General features: G+C 41.8%; 1 protein-coding gene across 3 annotated transcripts in view; it reads left to right on the top strand.

Annotated features, from left to right (window-relative positions):
• LOC138198101 (voltage-dependent T-type calcium channel subunit alpha-1I-like) overlaps positions 1-17,953 on the top strand; it is a 172,172-nt gene extending 154,219 nt beyond the window's left edge. For 2 of the 3 annotated variants that reach the window (XM_069149294.1, XM_069149293.1), the window contains exons 35-37: positions 1,831-2,032; positions 3,247-3,482; positions 3,668-17,953. In XM_069149294.1, the coding sequence (XP_069005395.1) occupies positions 1,831-2,032; positions 3,247-3,482; positions 3,668-4,399 (1,170 nt within the window). In that variant the 3' untranslated portion in view covers positions 4,400-17,953. The remainder of the gene's footprint in view (positions 1-1,830; positions 2,033-3,246; positions 3,483-3,667) is intronic. The other variant, XM_069149295.1, reaches the window with a different exon arrangement.
• The last annotated feature ends 1,195 nt before the right edge of the window (positions 17,954-19,148 follow it).

The raw sequence follows: 19,148 nt of genomic DNA, 5'->3' as shown, positions 1-19,148 counted from the left end.
ATAAATGTATTGGAATGTTATATTTGTCATGATTATTTTGTTTGCTTGATGCAATAAATAAAAAAAATTGTTGGGCCATGATGTGCTTGTTTCATAATTTCATAACAATTTATTTTCATTGATACATCTTTTAGTTCAAAAGTCAACTGAAATACAATATATAATAACATTTTAAGTGTAACATTTTTTTAACTATTTTTTGGTAGCTTTAATTCAACAAAGTAGTCATTTTTACCCATTTCTGGGTAGAAACTATAACCCAACATGATGGGTTAAATGCTGCTGGTTTATAATAACCCATGGCTGTGTCGGTCCCTTTTTGACCCAGCGCCGGGTTACTAAAATAACCCAAATTATTTTCAACCCAGCATTTTTTGGTGTGTATCAACCTTAGGTTGCAAAAAAAAAAAACTTTATCTCCTTCTTTCTATGTATCTGAGTAACCATCTTGTCTTTATAGGACCCACAGTCTCCATCCACCACAGACTGTCTCATGAATAAATATGTCCACCCTCCCTAGTCACCACTCTGGTAATTCCACACCTGCTCTACACCTCCCTCCAGCCCTACTATCTCCATCCCTTATCATCCATCCTTCCTAGATATCCTCCTCTGTAATGGGGTAATGCTCCTTGGTTCTGGATAGCCAGATAAGCCTGCAATCGCCAAGCATGGCTGTGAACCGCTGCTCATTAGAGGAGAGGGGAAGAGATGGAGAAAGACAGAGGGTGAGAAAGGATCTAAGGTTGAGGATTTTATTTGTCAAGAATTGGTTAGTTAAAAAAGAAAAAACGTGAATGCAAACTTCTATTACTCGTGTGGGGACATAAATCTGTTTACAGTTGCATTGCGGGGACTCACGTCCCTGTTGTGAGACGGAAAAAAGTCCCCACAAAAATAAATCCTAAAATCTTTTGGTGAAACTTGGTTAAGGTCTCCGGGAAATCAATTTAGATCAATCAAACACCCTCTGAAGTGATGGAGACACGACTGTCTTTGTGTATATTTGTGTGTGCGCCAAGGCTGTTTGAGGTTTGTATGGGTGTGGTTGGCTTCCTGTTTGAAATGGGGCTGTTCAGGGGCAAGGACTGAATGACTCAGAGGTACAACGCTCTAATGAAAGCACAAAAGCATACCTGCACACCCACTCTCACGTGTATGACCTTACATGTGAACTCTCGCCTTAATCTGCCTCCTAGTTCCCACTTTGAGCTGTTGCAGTCATTACACACACACACACACACACACACACACACACACACACACACACACACACACACACACACACACACACACACACACACACACACATTTATAACCAAACATTTATTGTGACAATATATAAAATTAACATGACAATAACAGCTCATAATCAGTTCTCACCCTTTCACTAGCGCTAAAATGAAAAACCAGAGGGATGATGTGAATCAGAGGCCATGTTTAATATCTGCACAATGCCTAAGGGACTTTTTTTCTTTTTTTTTTGTCTGCTTGTTTGTTCCGTTCTCATTTTCTATCAGGCATGGTCTCAACTAGGACTTGTCACTTTATAATATATAATGTGAATCCTAAACTTTAATTATCTCTTTGCAGGAGAAAACAGAGTTTAAGGTTCATTTTAATGTTCATCTTAATGATATAAGCTTTTGCACACGGGTACAAGCAATTTTCAGCGCCTAATTCGTCTTCTTTATTTAACCATTCCCTACATGTCTGATTTATCTTTGTTTAGATATATTTATGGGAAAATACAAACACTTACCTTATTAATCTGGATATTTACCTTGAAAGACTTTCCCTTTTAATTTCAGATGCTCTTTTCTCTTTCAGGGAAGGTGCAGCAGCGACTCCCGCAGCTCTGAGGAGGCTGGTGGTGGAGGAAGTCATGAGGGAGGTCACCAGACTCAGACGGTGGTACAGAGCCAGGTGCAGGGGTTGGGCCAGCCGTGCAGGTCCCTCAGCACTGGCACTGAGATGGAGAGCGCACTGCAGGAGATGGAGATACAAACCCACCAACCGCACTGCAGCCCTGGTGAGTGAATTTATCTTCACTGAATTACCAGGCTTGTTTTCCAAAGAATGTGTACATGGTGTATGGATTAAAATAATTATTTATAATAGCACTGAAGTTCAAGTCTTATTTGATTTCTTACTGTGGTTTGTTTGTCACTGTGAATGCGTATACTATTTGAGTCAACCGGGTGGGTCAGAGTAAGACTATAACTAACTCGTTTTCATTCCCAGAGTGTCAAATACTGCTGTTTTATCAAAACCTTTCATGTCTGAAACAGATGCACAAGGTGCCTTGCGTTTTGGCACCAAAAACCATGCGGTTAGGAAAAGATCGTGGTTTGGATTAAAATAAGTCATTTAACTTACATTAATTAAAAGCAATCCACATCAACTTTTGTTGTCATGGACTGGGACACCTGTCTCCCAGGTGAAAGTCCTGGGTTTTTGTCACCCAACGGCCCTCTTCCATACATGGGCGTCAGACATAAGGTACCTTGTGCACATTTCTCTGACACCAATGAGTTTGACAAAATAGCATTGTTTGATGACCTGGGAATGAAAACGGGCTTTGAGAACATATACTAAGGTTCTCGGTCTAAAAAGATATATGGTTTCAGGTATGGTATGGTTTTCTTGAACAAGAGAAACAATGTTAAAGCAAGAATATCAAAGAAATCATATTTTAGATCAAATTTAAGTATTTACACAGCCGTATTTTAGAGGAGAACAGTAGAAGTCTCAAAAATGTACTTCTAAACAATGAGGAAGGAGGAGCACTTGAACCTTTGCATTTTCTGTGCACATGTGCAGCAGTAGTCAGGTATTTATCATCATTTTTTTAATTAATTTGATCCAACTTTGTCTTAATTTTGACATCAAATGCCATCATATAGCTCATACCCAGGCCCTTACTGTGCATTAAAACATCAGCATATATCTAAAATCTGTCTGTTTGAAAATCCTGTAAAAACTTGGTGCGTCTGTCAACAGGCCTGCAGAATTTTGAAGCATCTGTGTTGACTACAATAGTGATTCACTCACAACATCTACCTGCAAGTCTTGTCCTTGTTAAATTGGTATTGCTTTAGATACATATAGAGTATGTATATTTAAAAAAAAAAATTAAAAATAAGCCCCACTACTATAGCTGGATCTACATGCATCATTCAGAAAAGGGAACAAGTACATGAATCAGCACCAGGATAGAAATGGAAAGTGTATTCCCTCCTGAAGGTGCCGTTTCCAGCAGCAGCAGCAAGGAAAAAAAGAAAGCAGGAGGAGGAGGAGCCGGTGGTATTTCTCCTCTCTTCCATCTGCCTGCAGAGTTCTTCCACCCCGCAGGAGCAGCCATCCCGGTACCTCCCCGGAGTCGGAGCCTGCGTTTGTCGAGGGGCCTCAGGCTGACGTCCCCGGCCTCATGGGCCTCGTTCCGCTCCCCTGGAGCCAATAGAAAGATGCTGTGTACACAGGTAAAGGGAGGGAGAGGGACAAAACGCATTTAAATAGCTTGGAGGACAACTGAAGTGATCTGAAAAAGAGTTGTCAGGTTTTATTGAGCTGTAGTTGAGTACATGATGCTATATGAAGCTAATAGAGAGTTTTATTCAAATACTCCCCTTCTTTCTCCAATCGCCTGTCTCTCTTTTCTCCTCAGTACCCATCCCACAGTGACTCATCCCTTGCCACAGGCAGCTCAGAAGGCAGCCTTCAGACCACCCTGGAAGAAGGACTGAGCTTCAGCGTGTCGCCACCACAGAACATGGAGCTGCCATTGCCGTCTGCCCCCCTACCACTCATGATCCCTCTCCCGCTGCCCAAAGACAGCACCACCATTTCTTCTCCCGTGCAGACCCTGAGGCCGAGACCGACTCCCTCGTCGGCTCTAACCCTTCTGGCCACCAGGGGTCACCAGCGGAGCCAGAGCAGCGGGCGAGGCAGCACCAGCCCGGGCTACACCCGCGATGACTCAATCGACCCTTCAGACGAGGACCTGGGCATAGGCATCGGATCGTCGATCGGCGGTTGTGGCTCCAGCCAAGCGGGCAACAGTGAACACTTGTCAGAGGCACTGAGCAGCTTATCGCTGACCTCACTGCTGTCGCCCAGCTCCCTCGTGTACCCGGGAGGAGCAGTGAAAAAGTGCAACAGCACAGGCAGCCTGGACCAGGGGGGAATGCTGTTGTCTTCCCGGGGCAGGGAAGGCCGCAGGGAGATTCTGGGCCTGGAGCTTATGGACCCCCAGGGCTTCTTGGCCAACCCCTGGACCGGGGTATTAGTTGATACAAGAAGAGGAGAGGGAAGAGTGGCAATGGGAGATGGAGACCAAGGGTTGAAAGGGAAAAGCTCAAGCCAAACAACAGTAGGACCTTGTCGAAAAAACAGATGAAACCTACTGTTCTCTCTTTCTTTGTCTCTCCATTCCTTGGATCTAAACCCATTGCTGCCCCTCTCGCTCTCTCTGCCTCATCAGTGAGAGAGAGGTTTGATGACACACGATGTCCTGTATTCCAAAACCAAACCCTCATCTTGCTCCCTCAACCCCTTTCTACACATTTGTGACAATGCCATGTCCTAATTTATGCTACCTTTGAGAGCGGTCTTGGTTATGGTCTGCTGGTGAGGAAGCGGCCTGCAGAGTTAAGGCTCGAGGGCTGAAGACAGGCCCCGGTGCCTGTTGAGGAGGCCATGGAAGGTTGTGATCACATTGGAAAACCAGGAGGCCCGTTCATATCAGGGAGCCAGTCGGAGCAAAAGAGCTTAAACTCCAAGACACAACAAGAAGTCTTGACGTTGCTCTGCTGTGGTTTTCTTTTCTCTGTGATGGCTCGGGTTCACTGAGGTTGAAAATGTAAAAATAGAAGTACCCAAACCTGAAATAGCTATCCATGCCAACAGAGACTGTTTGGATTCGTTTATGTCTCGGAGGCAGTGCAGAGAGTAAGTGGGCGGAGGCTCTGGGATGGCGGAATATATGAAGGCGGAAGGAAGACTGGGAAAGGAGGGAAGGCAGGTCATTTGTTTTGGCTGCAAAAGCAGAAAGCGGATCTAATGTCCATCTGTTCTGGCAGACGGAAACAACAGGTCCTACTCACTGTGGATGAGGACCTTCTGCTGAGATCACAGTAAAAAGCGAGGTGGAGGAGAGTTCAGGAATGTGTGCTCGTAGTGTGTGTTTGTGTGCGAGAGCACTGCCTCGGGTATCCTAGGCATGAATTAAATCATTCTCATCACTGCACCATGCCTCTCTGTTTTTTTAGAAACAGCAGATAGGTATTGACTGAGTGAAGCTTGGTGCGTCTGTCTACTTGGTCTTCAGTAGCAGCGTGAAAATGAAAAGAAATTGACAGACTGCGGAGGTATAACTGTGCACGGAGTGACTCGTGAAATTAGTTATTTTTTATTTCTATCTCCAGCATCTCTCATTCGCTCATGAGCATGAAGAAATGAAAGAGAAATAATTGGGGTGGAGCGCTGCGAGCCCCATCACAAGAAACAGCAATGTGTGTCCGTGTGCGCACCGAAATATGGTTCGCAGCTTCGAGTGAGACTTCAAGCGCACTCCTTTCGACACCACTTCCTCTCACCACGTTTAAGGATGTAAGATGAATGGACAGAACCACAAGTGTTGTAAAAGGACCTCGACTGCATGATGGGATTGCATTTAACCAAGTTTTTTTTTTTTTATCTATATACAGAAGTGTAACAAGATGTCAATGTTGGGTGATAACCATGTGATTTCTATTCCACTATTTTTGTAGAAAAGAGAATAGGCACGTGCAAGTGTTGCCGTTAGTTCGTCCTGATTTAATTTAACCCATGCAGTGTCTTCGACTTGTTGTCTAGGACTTTTTGTCTGCCAGTGGCTTCCAGTTTTATAACATTTTTTAAGGTGTGGACAGTGTATAAAACAACGAAGCAAAAAATTTCAAACAAACTCTGTGCGCTGAAGTGATTGTTCCCTCCAGCACATTTCTCTTTGGGAACACTGGTTCCTCTTGGATTTTTTTTTTTTTTTTTTTTTTTTTAAGATGTTGGAGTCTCAGAGGACAACCAGAGATGGGAACAGCCATATTCACTCACCACATGGGGACTGTCTAGCACACAGGGAACTTTGTTTTGCTTTTAGCCTCTTATGCTACGAAAACCATGAACAGCGTAAACCATCTCTATGACAGCTTTAATTTGAGAGTTACACCACAACATATCGTTTATGGGCACGTTAGTGATCCTTAAGCATGGTTCTGGGATTGCAATACAGTATGCTTATTCTTGAAATGACACCCTGATGCACTCATCTTCTCTTACTCATCTCTTCACGCACACACACAGTATGTTGTAGCAACCCTCTCACACACCATAGTTTGATATCAAAAGCTGACACTGTAACGATAAACAAAGCTTTGCATCTTTTAATGCAAACTTCTTTTGGCTTCCGCCACTCGCTTAACTGCTCCATCCAAAAAAAAAAAAGGAGATGCTCATCTTTAAGCCTGATTTCTAGAAGTAGACTGTTGTATCCCTGGTGTTTTCATCATTACCTTAATTTTTTAATTTCTCAAAAAGAATGAGGTGATGTGAGAAAATACGAGGGTTTGACCTTTTTATCATGCAAAATCACTTTGATGACTATGTTTTATCACATGGTGTTGGGTATTGACAGTTGTGTGTGTGTGTGTGTGTGTGTGTGTGTGTGTGTGTGTGTGTGTGTGTCTGTTTGTGTGTGAGAATGTGCATTAATGCCTTCAGGTGAAGTGATTGCCTTTTCCTGAAGTGTCCTGTTTGTCAGTGAGGATACCTGAGGTTAAAGGGTGATGAGGGAAAACACGAAGCAACCAAGGGCTGTTTTAGCTTCAAAGATATATCCTCCTATCTTTCTGAGACAAATCCTTGTGTCAATGAACATGGCATCAAAGGTTAAAGCCTGACTACACAGCAATAAATGTTCCATGTGTATGCCCTGAGTAAATGATGTCAATGTGATTTTTATCTCCTACGAACACAACAGTATTCATTACTGTCTGTTTTTTTTTTTTTTTTTGCTTCTACTTGTCTGAACCTACAACCAATCAGATAGCACTTCTGCCCTCTCACAGACCGGAGATGGGCTTCAATTGGACGACATTAACAAATAAGGTTATTGAACTCAGGTCGGGGGGGTAAAAACCACTAGTCAAATTTTAATAATAGCTGTAAAGTTGTGCTCAGACGGAATGCGAAGCAAATTTTTCGCCTTGATTTCTTCGCACAAATCGGACCGTCGGAGTGTTTTTACACTCTGTGTTTGTACACCCACAAACAGCGATGCAGCAGACATGAGCTGGAACACACTAACAATGCAGAACCCGTGTGTGTGTGTGTGTGTGTGTGTGTGTGTGTGTGTGTGTGTGTGTGTGTGTGTGTGTGTGTGTGTGTGTGTGTGTGTGTGTGTGTGTGTGAGCAGAGTGTGCCTTTGTACAGTGCAAATGTGTGTGCTACAACTCAGACTGATTTCCAAAATTTCTGTCATTAGCCCAACCCCGCCCCAGAATTTTATCTGCTCGTCTCTTATTTATTAAGTGGAGTACAATTACTTGACAAAAGCACACACTTTTTTTTTTTTTTTTTCTAACGACGCGTTTCTGCTTTATGAAACGTGCGTCCACCTGCACACTGTATCTGTATGCAGTCACGCCGCCTTTAAGATTTGCTTCGCCTTCAGTCTGAACACACCTTAAGAGTGTACAATTCACATTTGTACATATCTTTGTATTTTGATCTGCATGTGTGCATTGCTGCCAGTGACCATGAATATATCGTTAGTATGCATTTCATAAAATTGTACAAAGTTGAAGGGAATGCCCCAGTGTTTTTGACTGCTGCTATGAAACCACTAAAAATCAGTCTGAGTCACACAAAAAAAAAAAAAAAAAAAAAAAAAAAATTCTTCCAAGGCATGATGATAAAATATTACATTTTATGTAATATATAGAGCCGGTCTTTGTCTTTATACCTTGTATTAAGGGTGCTCCGATCAATCGGCCAAGGATTATGATTGGCCGATATTAGCTCAAACAAGTTTGATCGGCGATTTCTAAGAAGGCCGATCAGAGGAGCCGAATACGTGGCGCAACATTTTCTGCACGCAGCTAAACAATGGGTCTGGCAGTAAATCAAGGTGTCTCATAAAAACAAAATTCATATTCATAAAAAAGGATAAAAAGAGATATTTCGCAGACCCACTAAAGCCCCAGATAGGTCGGCTGCTGTCTGACACCCTGTCTCCTGTCCGCCAGCAGGGACGCGAGTTAAGGAGTGAGTGGCTCTGAGCAACGGAGAAAGTACCACGAGCCGGTGCTCTTTTTGGATGAAGATGGGAAATACGGTGGCAGCGACATCAGCAGCAGACGAACCTCCACCGATCGCAGCCAGTTGTCACACGAAGCGGGAAAAATGTGTGTGTTTTAGTGGGAGGATAAAAGTCGCTTTCCTGCAACGTGAGCCTGCGCATGCACTTGTAGACAGTGGAGGACTTTTCGGCACAGCAGGGAATATTATCGACGAGAGGAAAAACAAACTGTCTGCTAAAAAAATGCAGAGATGCCTGTATTTATAAAGACGTTAGCTTTGAGAGGTGTGATTGATAAGAATGATACATAAATGATACCGATATCTATCCACTCTATTTCTCTCCGTTCCCAGTGATCAGGCAGAGGATGCTTTGGTTTAAGTTCTGTCTCGAAGAGAAAGAGAGAGTAGAATAAGTTGCACATGTTGCCCACCAAAAATAAACATTTTGTCAATGAATGCTTTTTTTAACATCTCTTGATTTCAATACATGTATAGTGTTTTAAAGAACAGTTGCATAAATAGATAATGCTACACAATAAATAATACATTTCAAATAAACTCTGGACTGACTCGGTATTGGCTGATTATGCTTCCAGTGATTGGGTATAGTGAATCCTGATCGGAGCACTCTTACCTCGCGTTTACATTGACATGAATAAGTATCTGAGATGACGGCAGGAGAAAAGGGGTTGAGTCAGGACACTTCAGAGCAGGAAAGAAAAAGCCAGAGACAGGGTCACAGACGCAGGAAGTGTACGAACACGACGTGGACAGCTGGACGGAGTAAAGCTAACAGGAAGTGAGAGACTGAGGTAGTGAGATGCTGCAGGAGACTTCTCCAGACAGCTTGTCATCGGCGGCCTTGCCCAGCGGAGCCGTCAGCGCACGAGAGAGCGCACATTAGGCATGCACGCTGAACTCGGAGGTGTTGTTTACCTCACACCCTGAACCAGCCAGCCCTCCACCTCGTCTAACCTCTCAAAAACTAGTTCTCCCTCCAGGCCGCTGTCCTTCAAATGTCACTGCAGGAGGGTTTGGAGGTGTGTGTGTGTGTGTGTGTGTGTGTGTGTGTGTGTGTGTGTGTGTGTGTGTGTGTGTGTGTGTGTGTGTGTGTGTGTGTGTGTGTGTGCGTGGCGAGTGGGAAGTGGCCATGTGTCTCCGAGAGTGTGTTTATGTGTGTGTTGATGCAAGCACAAAATGGATATGTCATGGCTTCAGTTATCTGCAAGGTCTTTAAAAAAAAAAAAAAAAAAAAAAGTAGTCTCCTGTCATCTGAAATGTTTGGACTTTAACTCCTTCCAATGCCACAAGACAAGCGCCCTCTAGCAACATAAACTCCAAAGGTCAATATGAACACAAGGGACCCCCAGAGGCTCCGATGTCGATTTGATTGATCACCTGGCACCTGGGACATCGAGGCTATTATGGGTCCAAGAATTTCTTCACCTCACGTGGAAACCTACTGGTTATGTGTCAGCCGTAACATTTATTGTGCTTCTGTGCAGCATGAAGACGTTGTAGTCTCACAGCTGCAAACAGACATCTGAGAGATTTTATGCACGTGAAATTGAGAACAAATGCTCCAGACGCATCAATCAATTGTTCACTGGCAAGGATTAAATGAATTAAAGTGGGTTAAGGTTTCTTTTTGAAGAAGGAAAACAAAAATACTCATCTTTGTCAGACTTCTCTGCTGAAGATTTTAGGTCAAAAGGAAATGAAGAGAAATGCCGTCAAAGGTTTCCTCCGAAGTTTTGTGAAACATAAATCTGATAAACAAGATCCACACAGATGTGTCTCATTACTGTTCGACTGTGGGCACAAGAGGGAGGAACTGGAAACTTCTGACAACATTCAACTTGTTTTCATACTGCGGATCATGCTGCTCTTTAGCTAGTTTTCCTGAGGGAAGCGGGAGGCTTTGTATTAAAAAAGTGAGTAAATTAGGAGGTTTCCTTTAGTCCCCTGTCACTTAATGAGTCAAGTAAGCCGGCAGAGTGCCTTTGATGTGTGGAGAGATGACCTGACTGCCATTTTAAGCAAGTAACGTGGTCTATAAAACAGTGATGTCAAGCTGCTGTTGTTTGAACATATCAAGAATAAACTGAGCAGTGAGCAGTGTGGGAATTTCTACCTGGAAATGTTGCAGAGAGATTTTGCTTCTCTTTGAAGAATCTGAAAATGAACATAAATGGATATAATTCTCTTCCTTAATGCAGTTCTATTGTATTATTGTTGTAAGAATGAAGGTCTTTACGCCTTCGTTTGATCTATTTTTTCATTTATGTAATCATATCAGCCTGTAATACCTTTAACTGCACTACAAGCCTGAGTCTTTCCTGACACATACATCCAGGCCGTTTATGGAAACCAGCTCCCTTCAGCCGTCAAGGCTAACTGTCCAGGGGCTTGTCCAGACCCATTGATTGTGCCACAGGCTCTGAGGCGAGTGCCAGATAAAGGCAGGATGTGAAAAGTGCCGCAAAAAAAAAAAAAAACAGAATAAAGTGCCTGTGAAGTGAGCTGACTATAAGATCAAAGAATAATGGCTATCAATCTCCAGATAGTATTTAAACTTTCTGGAATCTAAACTGGTTCGAAGGATTTTTTTTATTTTTTTTTTTTCATTATTTTTATTATTGTGCCCTATGGTGTCGGCTGTCTTTCCTGTTCACGCTCACTAGAAACCAGCTTCCTTTCACTGTCGCCGGCGCGCCGTGTGACTTCAGAGGATAAATTAAGCAGCTACAGTCGCCACACCTCTCCCTTTCTTCACTAATTCAAATAGGCAGCTCTCTGGCCTTAATGAACTTGCACATAATTTGCATCAGTGCTCGTGTGTGTTTCTTTCCCGCTCTTCCTCCACACACACACTGACGAGAGAGATCCACTCCCGTGTTGCACCCAACGTGAGTCTGCGAGGCACTGTGCTTGTCAGTGCTAATGGCTGAAGCTTATCCCTTCATAGGCTGCCCCCCCCCCCACCCCACCCCACCCCTCTCCTTCACTCCCTCCTGCCTGTTTCTTCCACTTTTTAAAGCCATTGCCTGCGAGAGAGAGAAGCCGTGACAGCTGAAACTGTGAGATTGGGAGCAGTGCTGACACTGCTAGTTTCAGCCTCGCTATGCTTTCATCATGATGGATGATTGACTGGTTTCCTCAACACCTGGCCTGCTGTTTTGTAAGATAATTGTGGGAAAATAATGCAGTAACAATGCTGAGCGTCTGGTTTACGCTTTGAAATATTTATTTGAAGCGAGCTCCGGCGGTTCAGTCGTATGATGGGGCTCCTTGCAACAGCCAGATATGAAATCCCAGCTGTCATGCAGTATGTCTGCTTTGTTTGAATTTAGAACTCGGCAATTTCCCTTAACATGAAAACAAATTTGAAGGTTTGCAAATCTCCCTCAGTAGGCTATCTCAAAGAAATCCTCTTTTTCCGTTTACTGCGTAGTGACAGAGACCCTCAGGAAGGTAAACAAATGTGTCTGACCTCTATTTCACCTGCAAAATGAGAAAAACTGAAACTAAAAGCTTACAGCTGCTAAAATCCATTTGATAACAACAAATGTGTCAAATGACTGTGTTTCCCAGGAAACCTCCACACAACTAATACATTTAATTTCAAATTCTGCTCTTCAGATTTAGTTTTAATGCAAGTATTCAATAGTGCAAATTATGTGATTCAATTTTTTTTGTTTAAATGCAATGAACTTGATGAGCATTTTAAACATAAATGACTCAAACTCAGTTTCTTGTGGCACATATTTCTGCTCACACCTTTGTTCCACAGCCCAGTCTAATGTGATATTATTCTGTTCTGTCTTAAGTTTATTAATCGAAGGTTGCATCTTTGAAAAGGTGCAATAATTTGCTCATGTTTAATCACTCTTTCCCTTACTTAAATGACATAATATCTTTATGCATGTGTGTGCGTTTAAGTGAGAGAAAGTATTCTGGCGACGTAACCTAACTCCTGTTCATTGTTGTGGCAAAGAACACTTCTCAGATTAAAATACCCAGCAGCCCCTCCAAAAATTCACTATAACTGTTTACAAAGCGAAAGTATTGGGAGCAAAATAAGTAATGCCCTGTTCAGAAAGTTATATGAGGTTACCGGATACGGTCTTATGCAACGTTGCTGAATTTGTAATAAAGTTTACTCTGCTGTGAAATTACGGTGTACCAAACAAAATTCATCCTTTGTCCTTCAAATCACAGAGCAACAAAGGCAGCAGTTTTTTTTTATTCATGTAATTTATTTATTTGATACTTAGTTGGAACTTTAATTATGGTAACCTTGGTAATCTCCATGCACTTCAAAGCAATTGTACATGAAAGTTATTTCAAAGTCGGGCAGTCCACAAACATGGAGCGCTCGGTTTTAGCTTTGTTCACATCCTGCTTGTCTCTGCGTGGTGTGGTGGTGTAAATATGTAACACTGACTCGTATATTTATTTGAATAAGGCTCAATCAATATGCATCAACGCAGTCACTGGTTGAAAAGAAGCCACTGAGTCAAGATATTTGAAACATGTCAGGCGCTGAGTTGATTTAACCATGAAGTATCTGAGTTTGTTGCCTGTTGCATCTTAAAAAGCTTGGTGGGTCTCGGCGTTAAGAGCTTTTGGCTGTAGACTCTCATGCACCATTGGAGCCCATTGAGAGAGAGAGAATAGGAGGCAGCTCCAGCTCGGACACACTGGAATTTGCATAATACATGACACAAGGTTGCAGTGAAGGGCAAACGACGAATACACTCGTGAAATTCAAAGACCTTAAGTTTGCCTGAATACATATGAAAAAGGCTGTATAGTCTTCGTCATGTGTCTAAAATTTTATCAGAATCAGAAACAGGAACTCGCTCCTGCCCTCAGATTCTTGTAAGTGCATCCATGAATGTATCCAAGAAGCATGAAACTAAATATTGGAATATAGTTGTTCACTCCTGTATTCAGTCACTTTGAAAGATTAATACCAAGGAGCAGAAATTATGAATTAATAAATAAATCCTGTTATTAATTTATGCTTTTTTTTATCTGCTTTATTCTTAAAGTTCATTCACACTATCATACTATCTACTCTGTGTTCCTACTTCATCTGTCAGACATGCGAGCTTTGCTGATTTAACCCGGTTAAATTATAATATGTTGACACAGGAGACAAGAGAATGAGATGAAGAAAGAATAAGAGATTCTTTCTTCGTCTTAATTATTCATGTTAGCTGGACCACTGAAAGCCTGTCTCAGTTTGAGGGCAAAGTCGTGATTGCTATTTTTGCCTCGGCTTTTTCATGCGTACTTTTGAAGAAGTTACGACTGTCAGGTGGCGCTCCGGTGCTTGCAACATACTGTAGTATTGTGTTTGAAAGATGTCCTTCAGAGTGTTTATGTTTCAGCAGGTGTGCTTTAGTGTTTATGTACAGTACATCTGTGTTTCTGTGTTAAGCCAAGCAGCTCCCCTCCCCAGGTTCATTCCTATGAGTCTTCGTCTCCCATCTCCACCATCTCACATTTATCACTGCAATTAGTCGCTCTGCTGAGCATGTAGGCCCACACTGGGCCAGCATCTCTCCTCACTGGAGAGCCTGTCTGCTGTTTGTGTGCACGAGTGTGTAAGAAAGTGACTCTGCCATCTTTGATGCAAACGGAGTCCTGAGCACCCGCTAATTGTCAAGTGCTCCTTCCTTTTGTTAAATTCCTGGATCGAGAAGCCGCCCGGGCTTCTTTTGCAGCAAAATGTTGTCATTTGCCAGCGCTGTGTCTGCGTCTGCACTCGTATATGGTGACGATATCGCTAACGGACAGAGCTAGTTTAGAGACCAAGTGAAAGCCAAGGAAAGAGAGAGAGAGACAGGCAGAGGCAGAGCGACAGAGTCACAGACAAAAGGATGCAAAGAACAGGCGGGAAGATGAATGAGCTTGCACCAAAATAAAGAGAGCACAGAAGAAAGGTGCCAAAAACATTTAAGAAGGCATCATCGACACAAAAGTAAAACAGAGTGACACACTTTTGCTTTAATGCAAACTTCACAGCGGATGAAAAAAAAAAAGTCCAAATTTAGCTTTTGAACATATGTTGTACAGCCACAGGAGCTCGGGAAGTGAAAGTGAAGCCAACACTTCATGCACAGGATGTATCCATATTGGAATTACACTCCATGCCATGTCTGTACCGACAAAAACAAGGTGAGAGTAAAGGGTATAGAGGGCAAAGAGAAAGGGGTAAGAGAAGAGAGCAAACAGGAGAGGTTGAGAGGAAAAAGGAGTGTGAAATAGGCAGAGGGAGGAAGAGCAGAGAGGAGGAGAGATGTGACACGAGAAATAGCGAAACATACAGTCACACAGGAGAAAAACATCAGAGGAAACTAACAGGGGAAAAAAGGAAAAATAAAGAAAAGGGATGGATGATTCACAGATGTCTAATTGCATTATATACATACACAGTGCACACACACACACACACACAGATGCCTGCACAAAGTAACTCCCATAATACAGGTGCCCCATAAGGATATTCATTATTGTAAAAGAGCCGATCAACCACATTTATGTAGTGGGTTTATGTAGTGGTGGAAAAAGTACCCATATCCCTTCCTAAAAATACCAATACAGCAATGTGAAAATGTTTCATGACCAGTAAAAGTCCGATATTAAAAAGCCCACTTAAGTAGAAGAACACATGACATCTCCCCTTCTGCCCCTCAGGTTTCGTGTTCAATAATGGACAGAAAAGAATAATAATAATTTTATCCTATTAGGTATTTAAATTGAGTTATGGCCAAAAGTATGTTTTGTTAGGTCACACTTTCCTTTCACCAACAAATTGTAATCTGTTCATCCTTTAGTCCAAGTGAATGTTTGTGTCAAATTTTTAAGAAATTCCCTCAAGGCGTTCTTGAGATATCACATTCACAAGAATAGGACAGATGTGGGGTCATAATGACCTTGACCACTGACCTTTGACCACCAAAATCTACTCACTTCATCCTTGAGTCCAAGTCAGTTCATTGCTGAGGCATAATTAACATTTGTGACAGTAATTCCCCCCAAGCGTTCCTGAAATATCGCATTCACGAACACGGGTCATGTGAGGTGACAGTGACCTTTGACAATCACAAATTTGAAAAAATTCCACCCTGACCTTTGACCCCCAAAATCGAATCAGTTCATCCTTGGTATAAAGTGAATGTTTTTGCCAGTTGGAAGACATTTTCTCAAGGTGTTCTTGAGATGAGCATTCACGAGAAGGAGATGGACGGACAGACGTACAACCCGAAAGCATATGGCTAACTACTGGTTCAACTCCTTCAGCGTCCAGAATTTTCCTCAACACATGTAGAAGCATGTCATTTCTCAGTTAAAGTTAAAAAAATATATATATATATATATATATATTTTAGTTCTACTCGATGCTTTATAGGCTTTATAGTAACTTAATACTTAAGCTTTGCTCTCTATAGCCTTTCTGAAACTGTTTTCTAATACAGTTGAACACGCATTTATTTATTTTTTTACTGGTTTTGAGTCATTCAGGGGAGAAAGGTCAGTTGATCACATTGCAATAAATTGTCCTTGACTGGTTCCCTTCTGTGAAGCTCTCCACCACACTGGAGTAACACTTCATCACAGTGTGTGTTTCTAAAGTGCACATGCATGTGTTTGAGCATTGCGTTCATGTCCACTGAGCTGATGTGGTCTTGACAACTTACAAGAGTTAATCCACTCCAGTTTAAAGTCTGACGACATATTATACTAGATGTTATCATGATAAGGTGTGCAGATGCATGCTTGTGTGTTATTTAGTCTTACTAGTGAGAACAAAGCGGCGAGAGCATTCATAATGGATGGCTATTTAACACTTCTGATGTCTGTGGCTTTGATGCTAATGTACAGGAAAGGGGGACGAGGCGAAGGCAGATACTAATGGGCATTGAAAGACAGAAGAGAGGAAAGATCCGACGCAGGAATGCTTCAAGGAGATGGAATTTATTAAAGTATCAGTAAAGAGGCATTAAGATCAGTGATTGACCATTAAACTAGAGGGTTTCTTTTCTTCTTGTCTCTTCCGTTAATTGTCATATTGTTGGAGCACCTTTCGTCCTCAGTTACGTATTAAGTACATCATTGTGCATGTTGTATACTTTATATATGAAGCCTGAGTTATATCAGTCTTTCCAGGATTTAGCTAGAGTTTCTTTGGGATTGTTGCAATCAAAAATGCTTGATTTTGCTGCCACTTTGCTCAAAAATGTTTCTTCAATTTCTCAAGTTTTTTGCAGTAAAGTTGCAGGAATTCCTTCTTATATCAATAAGAGAGTACTGCACATCACAGAAATAGCTGGAATTATTTTTGTTTCTCATCTTTTTTTTATTTTCCGAACCATGGGGGCTTGAAGTTACACAAAAAAACATAAACATGATGTAGCTTTACAAAACAGTCAATCTGTTACTGTAAATATAAAAGTTTTTTGTCTCTTTGGAGCAACTCTGCAGAAAAATAAATAACCCTTAAAAAAAAATGTGTTGCCCATGTTTTCCAAATGGGACACATCACATGTATGACACATGTTTACCACATGATAACGTAGGGAAAATGTGTGAAAAGACTTTCACATGGGAATCTACAAGGGCTTCACACATCACACCATGAAAATGTTCCAAAAGTTCATGGGCTAAATACATGTTTCACATGTGCACAATTACATGTGTATGTGGTCACATGTGATCACGAGTTTTTGCACGTCAAATTCATGTGTTTTTTTCTGTAAGGGTCGTGGGTGCTGTTACTCTCAAAAGTTCATTTCCTAACCATTTTTTGTTGTTGTTTGTCTCTTTTGATCATCTCTGCAGAAAAATAAACAAGACAGTCACAAATGTGCTGCTTCCATGAAAATAAATGCTTTACTTTGATTTAAATTCATTACAACCCAAACAAAATCCAATTTGGCTTTCCAAATGGGCTTATTCTTATTTAGGCAGGCACAACGGGTAAGAGATTGTTTTGGGGCAGGTATTTTATTAGGTGCATGCTCTGAGCTGACATCGCAGGCTAATTTCCTTGGTTTGTTAGTTTTACAAGAGCTGGAAATGTGTAGTGTGACCCTGTTCTGCTCTCTCAAGGGAACGTAGCTGCAGATCTGTTCTTCTTGTATCCTCCCTGTTCTGTGGCAGATGTTCACGATCCTGCACATATGGTATGCAGTCAAGTAAAAAGGGGTAAAGTACATGTCCACTCTGTTTGCCGCTGTGAATGTTCAGGGGATAATGTTGGCAATGATGAGGGGGGTTTGGTCTGCATGTGTTTGTGTATTAAGCTAAGGTTATCATAGAAAGTAATGTTGTCCAACAACACTTTGCATCCATGCAATGTTTGAAGTTTTATATGACATGTAAGCATGACAAGTACTACTGGACAGTATGGCCCCCGGCACACCAGCCTTTAACATAAGTGCTGGTCAGCTAAAAGGTGTGCATGCACCCAGGACGCGTTGAGAACACGTTGACATTGGATCTGCTCAGACCACGTTCTTACATGTTAACGCTACACCTGAAGATCTCTGCCTGTTCTTCTTTTGTATTTTTTTTTTTTGTGATTAAAAACACAGTCTGTAAATAATGCTTGTTTCACCTCCGGGTTTAGCTTTTTTTTTTTCTTTTAGTTTATCGCGTCCAACTGACACACATCCTCCCAATCACTGTTGAAGAGCCGCAACCCCCTCCAACAGTTCATTTATCAGCAGCGACGCAAGCCCGACCCGCTGGGATAATTTGATAATCTAACTCGGACCGATTGGGTCCTGATGGTTTAATTTGTGAATTACAAATTTTGGTTGTCGCCATGTTGCTATTTTAAAGCCAGAAGTGACCATGTTTTGACGGGCGGGGGGGGAGCAAGCGGTTATTCTGACTCCATCTGACTGGAAACTCAATGACACTATGCCCACCCACCTATAGCAGAAAACTGATTGCACCCCAGACAGAAACAGCCACACCCCCAAAAATACCACTCTTTGAGGCCTAATATGTAATTAATTATGGATTTATTATATAGATGTACCACCAGAAAACTCAACAGAAGACGTGACTTTAGCAAATGAGACCATTATGACTCGTGGAAAAAATGTATTGACTTTGTATTTCATGGGAGACGTTGAATGGGAGCCTATGGAGACAAAGCCTTTTTGGAGCCAACCCCTGGCGGCTCTTGGTGGTATTACAGTTTATGGCACTTGTGCATTGGCCTCATTTGCCAAATGCTCCATAGACTTTGACGTCAGCAGTATTAAGTAAGAACGTGGGAATGTGTACATGAACACCTTCTTTGGGTGTCATCACACTCATGCATCGAGACATTTAACACTACAGTAAACATTTAAAAATGTACTTCTTCCATACCAGAATGAATTGCAATGTGAGCCCTCTCACTTTCTGACAGCAACAAATAGCTTAATAACCATCTCAGATTTTATGATAAAGTGAAAAAAGTTAATTAAAATGCATTCAGTGCAGAAATACACTGGATTAGTCAGATCACTGTATTTAAGCCTTTTAAAGTCTGATGATACTTTGTGCACTCAGTTTTTAAAATTGTCATAATATCTTTCTGAGATGAATCCAGTTAGATTCAACTCTGAAAGAAACGTGTCAGACCAATCATCAAAGAGAGCATTGCCGCCGCACAAAACCCTGTGATTAGTGTACTTGTAGGTTTCAAATGCATTTATATTCATGTCTGGGTAATTTTAAAGATAATGCCGTAAAATATTTGGCTTCAGTGCCCAGAGTGCCTCCGAATGTCTACATTT

Source organism: Embiotoca jacksoni, unplaced genomic scaffold, assembly GCF_022577435.1.
Source record: "Embiotoca jacksoni isolate LCO1_2020_lvr unplaced genomic scaffold, fEmbJac1.0.p SCAF_15, whole genome shotgun sequence".
Classification (NCBI taxonomy): Eukaryota; Metazoa; Chordata; class Actinopteri; family Embiotocidae; genus Embiotoca; species Embiotoca jacksoni.
This window is presented reverse-complemented; position numbering and strand designations above follow the sequence as displayed.